Below are 17,771 nucleotides of genomic sequence, written 5' to 3'. Positions count from 1 at the left end.
GTTCTAGAACTATCACCTGGCAAGAGGGTCCTCCCAGGCACCCTCCCACAGCAGCAGAGCTAACAGAGCCCTAGGGAGGAGAGAGCCAGAGCCAAAGGGGTTCCAGGAGCACTGGGTCAGCACGCTCACTCAAGGCTCGCCCCATGGCTCCCAGAGCCTTCACTGTTTAGGGCCCTGGACATCTCTGACCACAGACTGTGGTATGAATGACACTGTGGGAGCAGGGGACACCAGTCTCCTGACGCAGCCCAGCAATAAAGAAGACAGTGTTCCACGCAGACCTCAGGGTGAGTCACCAACATACTCCACATTCTGGCAAGTTCCCAGTCAGGAAGAGCACAAAGGCAGCCTTGGTGGCTCCAGAGCCCCAGGCAGGGCTGGGAAGGACAGCTGTGGACCAGCGAGGCTTGTGCAGGCTCGCTGGCCCCAAGAGACTCACAGCCCCAGCTCCCACCCCTACCGTCTATCCCAGAGCAGGCAGCCCTGCAGGCCTCTCCCTTGACCCTTGCAGGGTCCTCGGGTTGCCCAGCACGGACTCTGGGAGGCCGGTTTCCCCCAAGACCCAACTTGCCCACTGCTCCCCAAGCAGCCACAGGCTCCAGGCCCAGCACCCACTAGGCTGGACATTCTTCCGGGGCCAGTGCAGGGGAGGCTGCTCAGCCTAGCCAGGCTGGGGCTGTCCAGGAGCCTTCCTGCTCCTATGCTAGGGCTGCCGGCTACCCCTCATGGACAGAGAGGGCCAGAGACGAGGAGGCCAGGGCACCAGCAGGAGAACCCATCAGGTTGGGGAGGGACCCCAGGGGCCCCAGTGCCAAGTAAACTCACTGGAGGTGGGGGAGGGGTGGCTTCTCTGGCCTGGGCAGGACAGGGGGCCGGACTGTGGCCTCGGGCATGGGCAGCTTCAGTACAGGAGGCCTGGGGGCCACAGGGGGTACAAAGAGTCCGGGCCTGGCTGCCTCCCTTGGGGGGGCCTCTTCAGTCATCTTCAAGAACTTGGGCTTGTTGGCCGGCACCGGCGGGGGCTCGGGTGTGGGTGGCCCCCGAGGGGACAGATGGAAGGACTTGAGCTTGTCACAGTTCCTGGAGGTGGCAGTGGCCACGCCAGCAGAGCTGGAGGCAGAGCCAGCCCCATGGCCAGGGACCCGGGGCTCTGGGCTGGGGCTGGGGCTCTCCCGGAAGCAAGGGGGTTTCCGGAGGTTGGGCATGGTTGGCAGGTTGCCCAGTGGGGGGTCGCTCATCCTCCGGGAGGCCGTGGGCACTCTGAGGCCAGGCTCGGGCCGCCTTGGGCCCAGCACGTCCCTCTTGGAGTCCTCGGGAGCCAGGCTTGCATCGGGGAGGCCACGCTTCGGGGGCGGGGGTGGCAGCAGAGGGCTCGGGCCCTTGGAGGCAAAGGAGTGAGCACGGGGCATGTCGGAGAAGACTGGCTTCCTGGGCGTGGGCACAGGAGGTGGGGGGTAGGCCGGCGGGTGGGTCAGAGTGTCTGCAGAGCAACGAGACCAGTCAGTGAGCAAGCATGACCTGCTTGAGGCTGGGCCAACACCACCAACCCGCACCACCTGGCCTGCCTCACACATCCCCCAGAAGTAGCCCACAGAAGCTTCCAGAAGCCTAGATGTCATATCAGGAGCCATCAGGTTCCCAGAAGCGGAGGTAGAGAGAAGAGGCAAGGCGGACTCCTAGGCCCTGACCTCAGCTAGAGGAGGCTATAACTCCCACCAACAGAGGTGAGGGGGATGGACAGAAGCAGGTGGGGTGGAAGGCGAGGGTTACGTGTGCTCGTGCTACAAGACACATCGTGGGCATCGGGGCACAGGTCTGGGGTTCAGAGGAGAGGTGCTGGATGGAGATGCCAGTGTGACACGGCTGTCCCGGCAGCCTAAGACTGGAGGGAAAGGAGCGAGCTGGGCCTGAGTCCCAGGGTGGCCAGGGTTGTGCGGATGGGCATCAGGGGGCTGGTACAAGGCTGAGTGAGGTGGGAGGGGCCTGGAGCACAAGGCACCTGGTGCTGAGCAAGGCGGCTGAGAAGCAGGGGGGACGGCACCAGGCCGGGTAGAGCTCTACTCACGGGTGCCGAGGGCTGCGTCGGGGGATGGGGAGGTCGCTGGAACCATATTAAGACACATTTTGGGGACGGGGAGGTAAAGCCTGCTTGTAGGGGGCACTCAGAAGGGAGTGTGCAGGCAGGTGCACAGGAGCGCTGGCCCTGGAGGTGCACGGCTGGGCGCAAAGCGAGGCCCAGCGTGCTCACCTCCAGCCACGTGTGGCCACAGTTCAGGGAGGGGCAGAGGGACACAGGATGGAGCTGTGGGCTCTGTGCTGGGAGGGGAGCTGGCACATGGCTGGGAGGCCCTGGTGGTGGCCTCAGAGGGAGGGGCCAGTAGGAGGGAAGGGGCTGGACCTGCTTCACCTGAGAGGGACTCGGGGTTGAGGTGGGCAGAGGACAAGGTCGTTGGAGGAGAGGAGGCAGAGACACAGGGAGGCCGCGGGTTAGGGGGTTTGTCCCAAGTCCCCAGGACAGTGGAAAGGATAGTGAGTGATGGGCACAGCCCTCTCCCGCTGACCCTATGCTTTGCTGTAACGCATACGTGTGATGCCCAGTACAAGCCTGTCTCCCTCGCCAGGGAGGTTGGGTGGGAGTGGGTCGGTAAGCGACAGGCTAGCCTGGCCATCGTCCAGATGGCCATCGGCCACAGGAGTAGGCCCTACCCTGGCCCCACCCACTCCTCAGTGTCCCTCCTTCCCCCCTCTCGGCCCCCAGGACCACCCCAGCCCAGCATCACAAGTGTGGGCCCCCAGCTCACTTATTTGTAAATCCTCCCCCTCCATCCCAGGCTTACTGCAGAGGCTGGAGGGTCAGGTGAGCAGAGCCAGCCAGAGTGCACACAACAGGGAAACAGAGGCCACCCAGAGCAGGATTCTGGCCAGCATTCCCAGCTCAGGAAGGGCTCTGCTCTAGGCCCCAGCCCCGTGAGCGCCCCAGGCTCACAGGTTGCCCACCTACCTTCGGGCTCCACGGGCTCAGGGGAGTCGGGCTCCATGTATGAGTCGTCCTCGTCCTCGTGCTCATAGTCTGTGAGGCAGACAGAGGGTCAGACCTAGGGCAGCCCAGGCCCAGCCGCACCAGGGTTGGGTGGCAGGGCAGGTGCCCTCAGAACACTGGCAGCCAAGAGTCAGGGAGGCACTGGACAGAGACCAGGTGGGCCGGGTGTGAACCCAGGACCCAGGCTGCCTGGGGAAGACAAACGGACAGATCAAGGACAGCCAGATATGTTTCCCCTCCTTGGTGGCAGCCAGAGAGGAGGGACTGATCCTTTCACTGCCGCAGCCAGGTGCCGAGAGGTGGTGGGGCAGGGGCTGCAGAGACAGGCCTCACCTTCATTGTCTGTGGGGTATGGAGAGAGGCTGATGTCCACAGGCCGCTCGACTGCACCGTAGAAGCTGTCTGTGTCTGAGCTGGAGTCACTGAAGTGGGGGGGGGGGGGGTAGTGAGCATTGTGCAGGGGGGAGTCCTTTGCACCCACACGTATGGATACATATGCACAGAGACACACACACAGAGGAGGACATGAGCACAAACGTGACACAGACACACACAGACATATACAGAGCTGGACCCACAGACAAACACAAAACGAGAAAAGACATAGGGGGTGCCTGGGGGGGCTCAGTTGGTTGAGCATCTGACTTCAGCTCACGTTCATGAGTTCAAGCCCCGCATCAGGCTCTGTGCTGACAGCTCACAGCATGGAGCCTGTTTCAGATTCTGTGTGTCCCTCGCTCTCTACTCCTCCCCCACTCATGCTTGGTCTGTCTCTCTCTCTCCCTCAAAAATGAATAAACTTAAAAAAGAAAAGACCCACACAAGGTGATAAAAACAGACACAGGGACTGGAGGCTGTGGTGCCTCCCCTGACCGACCAGACAGGGCCAGGCCTCAGGGCCAGCCCCACATCCCACTGCCCACCTCTGGGTCTCCAGTCAGTTCTGAGCTAAGCCTGCTATAAGGCTCAGGGCCAGGAGCTCTGGGGGCAGGCAGGCACTTGTGGGATGGCCTCAGGTGTGCCCAGCCTTCTCTGGGCCTTAGTTTCCTCAGCTCTGAAAGGACAGGATGGTTTTTGTTCCTGCCCAAAGGGCCCTTGCTGCCTGCTGGGCCACCTCACGGTGAGGTCACTGAGACCTGGATGGACTGAGCCAGTGCCCTGGGGGACTCACTCTGGTCTCAGTCTCAACGCGCCAGGGTGAGCGTCAGGGGACTGGGAAGTTGAAGCTCTGAGCTACAAGTGCTGGGCCTCTGGGCGGGCAGGTAAAATCACACACGGCCCCTGAACAGAAACCACCAATGGGTGTGCACACACGCACTTATACACTCCGGGACACACACACACACACACACACAGCCTGGCTGCACCTTCAGAAAACTCATCAAGAAGGCAATTCTGGGTCAGGCCCCCGGAAGCTGGGAGGTAGGCACACATGTCAACCCAGTGGCCCTGGCGACACCCTGCCCATGCCTCCCATGCCCAGGCCCACCTGGCGTCTGTGGGCAAGTCCTTCTTCTCGTGGAAGTGGCCGATCTCCCTGCGCAGCAAGGCCATCCAGCCCTGTGGATCAGTCCGGGTTGCGGTGAGCACAGCGCTGTCCGGGGCCTGCCCCTCCCTCACCCTGCCTGCCCTCACTGCCCTGGCTGGCAGCCTTCCTGGGGCCCTGGCCTCCCCTCAGCCCATTCAGGGCTCTTCCTGACACAGCTTCCAAGAGTGTGGTGCCGGACTAGGCTACAGACGGAAGGAGGAGGACTGAGGAACAGCACCTGCCCGGCACCTTGCCCCCCCACGTCCCCTCGGGGCCAGGATGGTACCCCTGCCAGCTCCCTGCCCCTGGAGGCAGCCTCACCTTGCGCTCATCCTCAGAGGAGGCGGAGAAGAACCAGGTGCGGTGCTTCTTGCTGATGTGGACAATCTTGAAGGGGAAGACATTGTTGGACGTCGTCTCCTCAGCCGCCCGCATCACCCTGAGGGCACGGGGCCAGCGGTCAGCACCTGGGCAGGCCTCAGCACCCAGCACGCCCCCAAGGACACTGGCAGGTCTGGGCAGTCCCACCTTGCTCACTCTCCAGGCCAAAGGCCTAGATGCTTCAGGCAGAGCAAAGCACGTAGGCAGGGACAGGGATGGGCAGACATGGTTCTGGGGTCTGGGAGGTCATCCTGGGAGCAGCAGCATGCGGGGCTCCAAACCGAGGACACGTCAGCCTCGCTGCCCACCTCAGCCCCACCTGGCCCCTGGCCTGCCTGTTGGGGGCCCTAACATGTCAGCCTCCGCCCTGCCCCCACTGCCACGGGGGAGCCCGTGGGGCCAGGCACCTGGGGCAGGCGTGCCCAACTGCCCCATCCCCTGAGGTCAGGGTGGTGTGTTTGGGAAAAGGAAACACCCCTCCCCGGGGGACCCCAGGGGAACCCCATCAGCAGGGAGGCGCTCACTGGGTGGACCCAGCCCATGGCATGTGTAAAGCAAGGAGCCGGCCCCAGCCCAGGAGGCCCTGAAGCCGGGGAGACCTGAGGGAGGTCGTGAGGAGGCCACATAGAGGCCAAGAGGGAGGGGAGAATGCTGGACGCGATCCAGGGTGGGTGGGGTGTGAGCCATCTCGGGAGAGCCCGAACTTTCCCTGGGTGGGAACCTGGGATTGGCCTGGCCAGGGCTCTGCTGGGGCCGGCGGGTAGCGGGCACTTACCGGTTATAGCCGTTCAGCGAGAAGGCACCCTGCGGGGAGGCGGACGTGCTGCTCTTGAAGTAGTAGACGCATCGCTTATGGATGATGACAAAGCGCAGGGGCCCTGAGGGCAAGGGCAAGGGCAAGTGTGGCAAGGGCACAGGGTGAGCCCCGAGAGGCTGCCGGGCAGACCCCACTCTGGGGGCCACTCCCAGAGGCCCTGGGTGACCCGAGGCCAGACCTCCTGCCTTTGAACCCCACTAAATGGAAGGGCCTGGAGTTGGGCTAGCATGCTGCCCCTCCCACGGAGTCCAAATGTAAACGATCCATGGGCATGCTGACCAGCCCGAGCGCCAAGGCAGGCCTGGCCATTCCCGGGGCAGGGGCAGACCGTGACCAGAGAGGCTGGCTCAGAGAAGGGCAAAGCCAGGGCCAGAGGCCATGGCCACCTCTTTCCACCCTAGGAAGGCAGAGCGAGGGTCGGGGCAAAGAGGCCCGAAGAGCCACTGGCATGGAGCCAAACACCAGCCTACACAGTTACAGTGAACCCCCACGCTCCACTGTCCTATTCCCAGACAGTCCCTCCCGGGCCTAGGGGCACATCAGTTGCAGCCCCTCCTTGGAGGCTCCCTGTCCAAAGGCCAGAGCAGACCAGCAGCCCAGCCTGCGGTACCTCCGTAAGGCGGCACGGTGCCTGGGAGTCCTTGGCAGAGGGCGCTGCTGGAACAAAGGCCTGGGCAGAAGGACAAACAGGGCCCTGATGCTCTCTGGCCTTCAATGTCTTAATGACCGGGCATCTCCCAGACCTGGGGGCTCCCACCCTCTCCCAAAATGCTGTCCCAGGGACCAGAGCTTTGGCCTCACGCAACTCTGAAGGTCCAGCACCCAGCTGGGTCTTGGCACGTTAGTTCACTAAGGGACCGAGTGACCAACCAACTCACTGAACACCCACTGGATAGCGCAAGGCCAGACCTACCAGGCCACCGAGGGCCCCCAGCCCCTGGCTGCAGACTGAAGCTGCCCTGGACCGATGGTCAGCGCTGTGCACCAAATGCCCATCCTATCTCCACTTAGCAGTAACACCCCGAATCCTCCCACGATCCTGGGGAGTGGGGAGGCTGACCTCAGCACCCCCAGGCAGCACCGGCCACCATGGAGGGATGGAAAACTCTGGAGGGCCCACCACGGAAGGAGGCAGAGGCTCAGAGAGACAGGTCGCTTGCCCATGGAGGTCCACCAGGGCAGTGGGGCGGCAGGGCTGGGGTTCAGCCCTGTCCCCACATCCTCCCGTCATGCGCCCTACCACCCAGAGGACTCACATCTCAGCAACTGCAGCTGGGTGCCACCCTTCTTGTGCAGGTAGCCAGCCTTGGCCACGCCCCCGGGCATGGTCAGTAAGTTCTGGGCACCAATGGCCTTCATGGGGGCCGGCCAGTGCATCTCCTCGGCCGCCATGAAGCTGCAGTAAAAGGAGGAGACAGGTCTCAGCCAGGGCTGGGGGACAGAAGACGGCAAAGCTGAGGGCATGCAGTGGGGGATACTGCCAAGATGCTGAAGACAGTGTGAAGGGTCAGCAAGGGGTGAGGAAACTCCTTTCGGAAAGCCCCCAGCTTCTTGGTGGGGCCCCAGGCTTCTTGGTGGGACCCCAGGGAGAGAAAGGGCCAACTGGTCCACATGGTTGGCCTCTGGTCTATTTGGCCACAAACCTGAGCTCCAAGGACTCTGAGAACTGAGTGTGTTCCTTCACTGTCACTGGTTTACTCAGCACACGCCTACTGAATTCAAGGAAGGGGAGGGACCACCGTGAGTGAATTCAAACAACCACTGGCCCAAGGGCACCTGGGTGGCTCACTCGATTCAGGGTCCAACTCTTTGTCTCGCTCAGGTCACGAGCTCACGTTTCATGAGTTCAAGCCCCACATTGGACTCTGTGCTGACAGCACGAAGCCTGCTCGGGATTCTCTCTCTTTTCCTCTCTCTCTGCCCCTCCCCTGCTCCTGCTCTCTCTCAAAATAAATAAAAAAAAAAAAAAAAAAAAAAAAAAACAACCCACTGGCTTGGATAAATCAAGCCTTGGGCCATAACCACCCCAAATCTGAGTGCTATGTGAACCTACGATGGGGACAGCCACGGAGGGCTTCTAGCAGATGAGTAGGGTCACAGCCTAATGAAGTCAAAGAGGTACAGGGGCTGGGCCAGGCCCTGGTCACCCTCTCAACCATCTCTGACCCTTTAGCAGGGAAGGGGTGAGGGGCATGGCCCTCAAATGCCCCACCCTCCACTCCTGCCTGCCCTTCACCAGCTTCAGTCCATCCCTTCCTTAAGGCCCTGAGCCCAGGAAGCAGGAAAACAGGTAGTCAAGAGTCCCCACTTCCCATCCTGGCTTGGCTTTCTGGGGGACCCCTAGGCCTCAGTTGCTGGAACTGTAGAATGGAAAGACAGAGTGGACACAGCCTGGCACACAGCACACCCTTATCGGCAGTGGCCGTGATGACCATCCAGTGGGCTGGCTGGTATCCACCCTGCCTCCCCATCAGCTGGGGCATCACTCAGGCAAGGACCACACTGCGCACAGTCACCAGGGGCAGGCTGACTGCCTCAGGGTTAACTCGGGCCCGCAGGACCTGACATTCCAAGTGCCAGCGTCAGCCCTCTCCCTTGTCCAGCCTCTTGTTCACCCCAGCTGCTCTCCCTGAAACATGCCAGGCTCCAGCCTCTGCCTGGAATGACTGACCACTACCCCTTCTCACATGAAGAACTCCTATTCATCCTTCAAGACCCAGGTTCTGAGTCCCCTCTTCTGTGAGCCACCTCATATTCGGGTCCCCCGCCACTGGTCCCTCTGAACAGCAACCCCACCGGGCCCCGTTTTGCCTGTGCCTGCCTGAACCTGGTGCCGGGTCCCTCCTGGGGCCCCAGTGGAGTTGGACTGAACTGGGTGTGTGGTCAGTGTCCCAATGAGTCACTAGGGTTAGACCCAGAGGCCCCGTCCTCTGGGACTCCTGCCACTACAGCTCCCACTCCCAAACACACACACAAAGAAAACCACTCTGCTGCTGGCAAACCAGCACCCTCCACCAAACGTCCGGGGCTGCTCCCCCGGCCTCTGCCTGGGTCACTCAGGCTGCCCCCCTCCGGCTCCATCTGCCCAAAACCAACCCCTCGGCCTGGGTCCCGCCAACAGCGGAGGAGGCTCCGAACAAAGGCACGTCCCCGGCCCCCGCGACACAGCCCCGCGCCCCGCCCAGCCGGCCCACGCCCGCCTTTGTTCCCGCAGGAAGCGCGGCTCGGTACTCACGGCGTCCACGCGGCGGCCCGCCGTCCCTGCGCGCAGCGACACGGCCCCGGGCCCGGGCCCGGCCCCGCGGCGCCCGCCTCCCGCCCGCCCCAGCCCCGCCGCCCGCGCCCCGCGCCCGCCATGCCGCGCCCCGCGCCCCGCCGCGCCCCCCGCCCGGGGCGGCCGCCGGGCTCCTCCCCTCGCGGGCGGGGCGGGCGCGGCAGGTGGGGACCCGGCGCTCCGCCCGCCGCCGCGCGGCCTCAGTTTCCCCAACTGCCCACGCGGGACGGTGGCTCGGGGCGCGAAGCGGACGTCCACAGTGCGGCCCGGGCTCCGGAAGCGGGCGAGGCAAAGCAGGCGCACACGGCCGGGCTCCCGGCTGGCTAGAGCCCTTGGGAGAGGGGCTTCTCCTCCCTGAGCCTCAGTCTGCGCCTCTGCAAATGGGGGTGAGGGCCGCCCTGCCTCCGAGGGTTGCGGGTGGGCTCGAAGCGGGTGTGGCCTGCAGGCACTGGGGCCCAGGGTGGGTCTGGGGGTCTTCCTGCCCTCCTCTTGGGCAAGTTGCTTTAACCCATCTGCCGCCATGGGCCTCCAGCACTGGATCCCCTGCAGGAGTCTCCCTGCAGGAGGTACAAGGTCCAGTCCTTGGCAGCTCCCGCCTGCTTGGGTAGATGGGGGCTCCCCTCCTAGGGGACCCCCAGGCTGGCCAAAGGCTGGGATGGCCTTGCTGGCCCCCCAAGCATTCTGCCTCCTCTGCCTCCCACCTGCACACAGCCTGTCCAAGCAATGGGCCAGCCATGGCATAAGGGAGCTCTGACAGCTTGGGCGCTGCTCCCACCCAGCTACACACTGGGCACCATTCCCTGCTTTCCTGGCCTCCATTTCAGGCTGGCCCTCGATGCCCCTTCCCACTGCAGCAAGAGGCTCCATCCCATCTGTGTGCCCCTGTTCACAGCGCCCTTGCCAGTCCCTCCCCTGGCGGCACACTCAGCCCTCAAGGCCACCACCTCCCTTCCTCCTCTCCACCACCTCTGGGCAGCCCCCACCACTTGTGTCAGTTCCCTCCCCTGCTTGCAGCACCTCCTCCCCCATCACCCTCACTCAGCACACTCTCCCCCACCACACAAGCCATTCCCATCACCACTTTGTTCCAGGACTCCAGGGCCTCCTCATGCCCCCTGGCCTTTCCAGATCCAGGCCCCATGGATCTTTCTCAGCGGCTCTCCTCATGCCCTCTACCTCCCATGCACCTGTGGCACCCAGACCCTGTGGTTCCCGAATCCAAGACCCAAAACCACCAAGCACCACCTCCAGGCTGCAGTGCACACTGTTTCCACTGCCTCCAGTTGCAACTGAACTGACTCAGCCCTCAGGAATTGGTTCAAATGAACACCAGTCCTTCATTCACTTCTCCCAAAACAGAAGACAAAGGAACTCACTGTATCAGGCCAGCATTACTCTGACACCAAAGCCAAAGGCATCACAAGAAAACTACAGATCAACATCCCTTATGATTGTAGACGTAGAAAGCCTCACCAAAATACTAGCAAATGGCATTCAGCACCATGTAAAAAGGATTCTACACCACGCCAAGTGGGAATTATCATGGGAATGCAAGGGTAACACTTACCTAGGATTCAATGATTGTAATACATCATGCTAATCAAATAAAAGACAAAAAGCACATGGTCATCTCAACACACACAGAAAAAGCATTTGGCAAAAACTTGACAATTTTTCATGATATGAACAACACACCAGGAATAGGAGAAAACTTCCTCAACATCGAAAGGGTGTTTATGAAAAATCCCCAGCCAACATCATACTCAGTGGTAAAAGACTGAAAGCTTTCCCCTAAGAGCAGGGGCAAGGCAAAGACATCTACTCTTGCCACTTCTATTCAACCTTGTACTGGAGGTACTAGCCAGTGCAATTATGCAAGAAAAAGCAATAAAAGGTATCCAGATTGGAAATGAAGAAGCAAAACTATTCACAAATTAGATAGTTATGTATACAGACAATTTCAAAGAACCCACGAAATAATTATTAGAACTAATAAACGAGCTAGCAGAATATAAGATCAAAACACAAAAAACAGCCATACTTCTATATACGTACTAGCAACAAACAATCCAAAAATTAGAGTTAGCTCAAGTGTTCCCTCCCTCAGGTTCCTTCCCTGACCTCTAGGGGTCCTGTGTCCCTCTGTGGGGTTAGAACACCCTTCTCTCCACCTAACACTGACCACACTAGCTTGTCGCTGTTCCCCATCTTCACCAGCTCAGGCCCAGCACAGAGGGGGCACCCAGGGAGCCCCAGAGGAGGCACAGAATGTTGGCCCTGTCACCGAGCCCCATGATGGTTTAGCTCCACTCGTTCATTCCATGGGCTCGTCAGCGGGAAGCCTCAGTCCCTTCCTCTGCAGGGGCAGACACAGCAGTAGGGACCCCTCACTGTGCTGCTGGGGGTGCCCGCTGAGCCGCCCTGGCTGGGAACTGCAGGGACAGTGCTGGAAGGCCAGGTTCAAAGTCCACCAGGCCTGTCCTCCTCTGACCCCAGCGTGTGTCCTGGGGGAGGGGCAGCTACTGTGAGCAAGTATGGAACCCACCACTCCTCCCAGTCCCACACGTGTGGGAAACTGGAGGGGAGGAGTTAGGGCAGTATACAGCCCCACTCCGGCTCAGCTCAGTGGCCAGGCAGGTACAGGCCCGTGAGAGCCTCACTCTTGCCTGGCCGCAGTCTCTCTGTGGGCAGAATGAGGGCTCTTGGGTGGCCACTGACTAACCTTAGTGTGGAGGGTAGGTCGTGAGAGAATCAGGTTGTACTCTAGCTTCACCTCCCCTAGGAATGTCCTCACTGCAGGGACAGATGCTGACATCCTCAGCTTCTCTCCAGAGGATGGACTACCCAAGGGGAAACCCATCCTGAGGCCCCCAAATCCTCTGGCCCCACCTGGCCCCACCCTGTACCAGTGGGTGAAGTGGGCTGACACCTGACCAAGTGCCCAGTGCCAGGCCAGGCTGGAGCAGAAAAAAGGAAGGAAATGGTAGCTGAGGGTAAGGGTAATGATGGGCCATGGTGGCTGTGGTGACCACACAGATTTTGGGGACTTCCAGCCCAGTTCAAAGATTCCAACTCCACTGGTGCCCAGGAAAATTGAGGGGAACCCCCAAGAGACACCCAGACTCCTGGCCAACCTGGCCTCCCTGGCTACCTCCCTCAATGTCCACGGTGTCACCCAGCCCCCTGAGGGTTTAACTCCACTCATTCATTCCATGGGCTCATCAGCAGGAAGCCTCAGTCCCTTCCTCTGCAGGGGCAGACACAGCAGTAGGGACCCCTCACTGTGCTGCTGGGGGTGCCCGCTGAGCCGCCCTGGGTGGGAGCCACCAGGGACAGTGCTAGAGGGCCGGGTTCAAACCCCACCAGGCCTATCCTCCTCTGACCTCTGTTTCCTCTCACTTAAAGTGAGCACAGAAAGTCCAGTCGTCAGAGTCCCCCGACACCCCTCAGGGCATCTCTCCCTACATAGGAGGGTACTGAGGCCACCCAGGGAGACTGCTATGCAGGGAGGGGCTTGGTTCCCTGCAGCTCAGAGGGGCTGACTGGGGCAGGACTCTGATGACACAGAGGTCGACGTTAGGGTGGCCAGCATGGGGGTGGCCGCTGGGCTCCATGAACCCTTTCAGACGGCGTGTGATCTTTGGAAGGCGGGCACCTCAGGCACACACCCTGGTCTCCGCTCCTGAGCTCACGTGACCTTCTCTTACAGTAGAGGTTAGTCCAGCTGACCGAGCAGCAGGGACAGGGGCAGAGCTGGTGGATGAAAACCGCTCGGTCCCCCAGAGACAGTCCTTGAGGAGTCCCACAAAGTGCAGGCTCTGTGGCTCCCCCCTACCACGGGGCTGTGTGGTGATGATTTGCACAGGCCCACGTGTGAGTGCCACAGATAGTGTGCTCGGGCAGGCTGTGCTTGTGAGCTGCACAGTGCACACACGGGTTAGAGTGTGCACATCAGTGTGTGTGCATGCGTGTGCATGGGTGTAAGCCTCTGTGTGAGAGCCAAGCAGGGGCCCTGGAGGCTGAGCTCCTGCGGTCTCCTCTCTGACACTCGCAGACATTGCCCTGACTGTGATGAGGGAGCTGGTGCCTCGTGCGACCACAGTGTCAGGGGTTCCTGTCAGTGGTGACCACCCCGGCCCTTTGTGGCCGCTGCAGGGAAAGGGGAGGCTGGGACCTCCGGCCCCAGTGAAAAGGGGAGCTAAATGCATTCATTCACACACTCACACCCACACAAACACACGTACACACACAGACACACACACAGACACGTATGCTTTCTCATGTATGCCCACTGACACAAATATATTCACACGTACACGCTCATACGCCCACACTCACTCACACACTCACTCAGACACACACACCCATTCGTAGACACGCACTCATTGTCACACACGCTCAAGCTCACTATGTATTCATACACACTTTTATGGACTCACACTGAGGCACACACTCATTCACTCACTCGTAAATACACACACATGCACAGCCTCCAGGGGCTCCCGAGACCCTTTGTGGGCGGCCCCCGTGCCCCAGGCTGGCAGCCTGGGCGTAGGTTAGAATGTTCTACTTGACAGCTCCTTAAGTCCCACGGGCTCAATGCTTTATTCCCGTTTTACAGACTAGAACCCTGAGGCTGGGAGAAGCGCCCTGGGCATTCACCATTAGCCAGGCTCTGTGCTTCTCAAGGATCACCCCACATCATCATCCCGACACCCCCTGACGTGTGAACTGGCGTCATCCCCACACCACTGATGAAGACACCGAGGGTCTGAGAGGCTGAGTCACCTGCCCAAAGTTACACATCCAGTAAAGGGTGGGGGACTCTCCAGGCACAGCCACGCCCCCAGGCAGGCACCCTGCAGGCGCTAGGTGGCAGTGGGGTCACGCCCAGGCCATCTGTTTTCCCCTTTCCCCTTTCCGTTCCCCTCCCCCTTTCTCTTCCCAGAATCTTCCTCCACAAGAGAATCAAAACCAAACATCTCCTGGGGGGGGGGGGGGGGGGGCGGCAAGCAGCCATGCCAGAGGGAAGGGGCATGACCTGGGCTTTAGGCGGAGAGCCCCCCAGCCCCTCAGCTCCATGCCAGGCTCCCAAGCATGGTCCACGTACACACACACACACACACACACACACACTCACATCCATTCACACATACTCACTCAATGTGTGCGCACACAGGACCTGGCAGCATACGTGGTGGGAAGGCGCCCCCCAACCTGGGCCCCCACCTCCCTGCCAGCTGCGGGCTGAGTAGCACATGGTGGGGGCAGGGGTGTCCTAGCAGCAGGCTCCCTCTTGGGGCTCCCACTGTGCCCCATCCAGTTCCGCAGGGCTCTCCTCACAGCCTATCGGCTCTGGGGTCCAGGGCTCAGCCTGGACAGTTCCACAGGCCCGGGGTTCATGCCACCTGCTAAGCCCCCGGTCCCGGGGCAGCCACACTGACCTGAGAGCACTGACCCAGCACATGGTTCTCCTCCTGTCTGTCGATGGGCTGGGGGCAGGTGTCCTGAGGCCCAGGGCGGCCATGTGGCTCAGGGGCCACAGGGAGGACCTACAGCCCACGTCTCCCAGGCAGGGAAGGCCTGATGCCCCGGCATTGTCCTGGGTGCTGCCCAGGCAGCTGCGTCCACAGCTCCCTCCTGCTGACAGCCGCCGGCTGCATCTGGGGCCTGTGGCCGCCAGGCTTCCTCCCCTCCGGAGACTTCCTGTTGCCGGGTCCCTGGGCAGCCCCAGCTAGCCAGCACTTCCTGCTTTCTACCCTCCCAGGTCCTGAGGCCGAAGTGAGACCCAGGGCTGCACCCATCAGCGCTGTTAGGCCTGCTGGATTTTAGCCAGCACTGCCCCCATGCCCTACTGCAGCCGGAGACCACAGCTCTCCAGGCCCCGGGGCAAGACCAGCTTTGTCCCCCGGGAGGAAGCTCCCTGCTGATGCCCCACACACACTTCCTGTGGCCACCTCTGCATACTTGGCTTCTCTCCAGGAAACGACCAAAGCCCCTTCCCAGCCATGGGCTGTCACACTGTGTCTCCTTGGCCCCAGAAGCCCCTTCCCCTCACGAAGCTGATGCTTACACCCAACACTGGGAACTCACTACCTCCACCTCTCTGCCCTTTGACACCAAGGGACCAAGGGACCAAGGGACCAGGTTCCCAGCCTTGGCCCAGGCATTTGCCTGCCACCCTCCCTCCCTCCTCTACCACAGGCCTCCCCATCTCCCCCAGCCAGGCATGGCCTCTGTGACAGAGCTGGGCTCACTGCCTCTGGCAATCATCACTCTCAACACCAGGCTTGACGACTATCAGAGCATGCTCTTGCCACTGTCCGGTCCTGCCCCAGGTCCCACTCAGAATGCGTCCCCTCCACAGCCTACACTGCCCCACAAGGGTTGGGTGCCTCTCCTGCCCAGATCCACAGCCAAAGAGTTGGGGAGCAGGGATTCAAGCCCAGGCTGTTCAGTGCTGAGCCCCCACATCCCCTGGCTCTCTTCTCCTGAGCTTGGGTCTCAAGGTCATACCTCTCCCACAGAGGACAGGCCCAACCAAAGGAAGGAGCACTCTGGGACCACCCCCCCCCCGCCCACAGCAGGATTTGAGGGTCAGAAAGGCCACAGACCACAGGGTCTCCGGGAGTTGCTGATGGTCTTGTCCACCAAGTTTCCTGGGGCACCTAGCCGTCTTACATACTTGTAGTCAGGGCACTGGAGGGCAGCTCCCAGGCCGGGGGACCTCCATCTCTCACAGCATCCACCGCCCCAGACATCTGCCAAGGCCTTCGTGCTACCTGGGGGCCTATCTGGGGTCACAGACCACCTGCTGTCTCTTAGAGGATGGGGGGCTTGACCTTTGTGTCTGAGCTCTCCTCAGGATAGGCATGGCTGCCCTGGCCTCCCCACGCCTAGGCCAGCCTCGATCCCCTTTGGTGGCTAAGGGCAGACTGTGCTTTTGGCAGAAAGTTGGCCATGACAGACAGACACCAACAGACAGACAGGTAGCAAGGGGGTTAGAGGGGGGTTTCTGCCCCTTCTTCCTCTTTGCAGTCTGCCCAGGGTGGATAGAGGGCCCCAGAGCAAGCTAAAGCTGGACACTCAGCCTACCTTTGTCCTGTGCCAGCTCTGTGGCCTCAACTTACTTAGTATCTCTGAACCTTAGTTTCTTCATCTGTGAAATGGGTGCTGAGGGTTGAGATAAAATAGCAGGTGAGGAGCTCCTGGGCCATGATCCAGCCAGGACAAGCCAATGGGCAGTTCTGGGCCAGGGTGGGGGCCTCGGCTTCAAGGGCCATGCTATGGGGTCAACAGAAGGTGGCAGGCCCAGCAGGCACTAGACTGGGGAGGCCTCCAGGGGAGGGGGCTGGATCTGACAGAGAGAGGCAGAGTTTGCTGGGAGGGGCTGGGGTGAGGAAGTCAAAGACAGGACAGGGATTCAGGGCAACATCACAGGGTGGGGAGGAATCCAGGGGCAACAGGGTGACCGAGGCCCAGAGAGGCTGGGGTACAGGCGTGGGGGTGAGAAGCTGCCAAGACGAGGACCGGGAGCCAGCCAACACTCCCCAGGATGCACCGCCCCTCACCGGACAGACAGGTGGATGGATGAAGAGGCCTGAGGTCAAGGCAGCAGCCAGAGCCTCCCCCGCCCTTACGCCCTGGAGGGTCCCCAAGCGCCTAAACAACAGCAGAGGTAGGAGGGGGCAGAGGGCCATGAGGGGAATAGGATCCCCATCAGGGGTCAGACCCATGCTGGCCCCTTCTCCAACCTTTGTCTCCCTCTGGGAGGTGAAGGTCAGGAGTCCTGGGCTGCTATGTGACCTCTGCAGGCCACTCTTCTCTGGGCCTCAGCTTCTTCATGTGCCCTCCTACCTCCTGAGGCATCACTTTATCCTTGCAGCGAAGAACACTGCCATTTATATTCCTGAAAACAGAGGACCCTCCAATAATGGCAGCTCCATGACCTTTTACGGTGTGCTGGAGATAGCCATGGAAATGATCCCACGCCAGGATCCCAGCAGCAAAACGCGTGAGGCTGGAGCATGGCTGTGGTCTCTAGCCCACCCTCCCCCAGCTGCGGCTCCTCCCCCTGCCCCAAGGGCAGGTGCCTCAAAGTGCCGGGCTTGGGGACCACCCCACCACACCAAACGTAGGGCACTTACCAGGATGGGTGGGAGCCAGCCAGCAGGGCCAGCAGGGGCCAAGGGTCAGCCTGAAAAGAAAGCAAGACAGAGAGATTTCACTCTGAGTTCCTGGGGTCTTCAGCCTCCTCAGAAGCAAGGCAAACACCTAGCACAGCGTGACCTCTGCAGCTGGGCACGGAGTTTTCCTCACCCCTGTGCTCACAGCCCACGAAGCTGGTCCTATTGTAACCTGCGCTGACCGTGAGAACACTGCCATTCAGAGATGCTGGCACCAGCCAGGCTGATGGCCCGAGAACGGAGGGGTGAGGAATGGAACCATGTCCCTGGGAACCCCAGCCCCGGGTCTCCCTCAGGCACCCCGGGCCCCTGTGCCCAACCCGGTGCCCATCTGCCACCTTCAGGGGCAGCTCAGGCACTGAAGGTGCTGAGAAGGGCCTGTTGGGCTCTGGGGAGGGCCTGGGCCCAGGGAGGGGTGGCTGGCACCCACGATGGGGAAAAACATCAAGTTCTCAAAATAAGATGTTTTGTATCAGCCCCTCCCGCAGGGCCTCGGTCCACCTAGAGCCAGCTCTAGGACCCGTAGACACAGCTTCCCTCCTTTC

General features: G+C 61.2%; 1 protein-coding gene across 7 annotated transcripts in view; it reads right to left on the bottom strand.

Moving 5' to 3' along the window:
- SH3BP2 (SH3 domain binding protein 2) overlaps positions 1 to 17,771 on the bottom strand; it is a 35,739-nt gene that overhangs the window by 3,532 nt on the left and 14,436 nt on the right. For 2 of the 7 annotated variants that reach the window (XM_078446354.2, XM_078446355.2), the window contains 9 exons: positions 17,188 to 17,237; positions 16,795 to 16,949; positions 7,023 to 7,162; positions 5,725 to 5,827; positions 4,890 to 5,007; positions 4,530 to 4,600; positions 3,374 to 3,462; positions 3,002 to 3,070; positions 826 to 1,480 (listed from right to left, as the gene is read on the bottom strand). In XM_078446354.2, the coding sequence (XP_078302480.1) occupies positions 826 to 1,480; positions 3,002 to 3,070; positions 3,374 to 3,462; positions 4,530 to 4,600; positions 4,890 to 5,007; positions 5,725 to 5,827; positions 7,023 to 7,158 (1,241 nt within the window). In that variant the 5' untranslated portion in view covers positions 7,159 to 7,162; positions 16,795 to 16,949; positions 17,188 to 17,237. Of the gene's footprint in view, positions 1 to 825; positions 1,481 to 3,001; positions 3,071 to 3,373; positions 3,463 to 4,529; positions 4,601 to 4,889; positions 5,008 to 5,724; positions 5,828 to 7,022; positions 7,163 to 9,001; positions 9,139 to 14,484; positions 16,113 to 16,135; positions 16,214 to 16,794; positions 16,950 to 17,187; positions 17,238 to 17,771 lie in introns of those variants that run through there. The other 5 variants (XM_078446357.2, XM_078446358.2, XM_078446356.2 and 2 more) reach the window with 4 other exon arrangements.

Source organism: Panthera onca, chromosome B1 (assembly GCF_046562875.1).
Source record: "Panthera onca isolate mPanOnc1 chromosome B1, mPanOnc1 haplotype 2, whole genome shotgun sequence".
In the NCBI taxonomy this organism is placed as follows: Eukaryota; Metazoa; Chordata; class Mammalia; order Carnivora; family Felidae; genus Panthera; species Panthera onca.
Note: the sequence above shows the minus strand (reverse complement) of the source record. Positions and strands in the feature narration are given on the sequence as shown.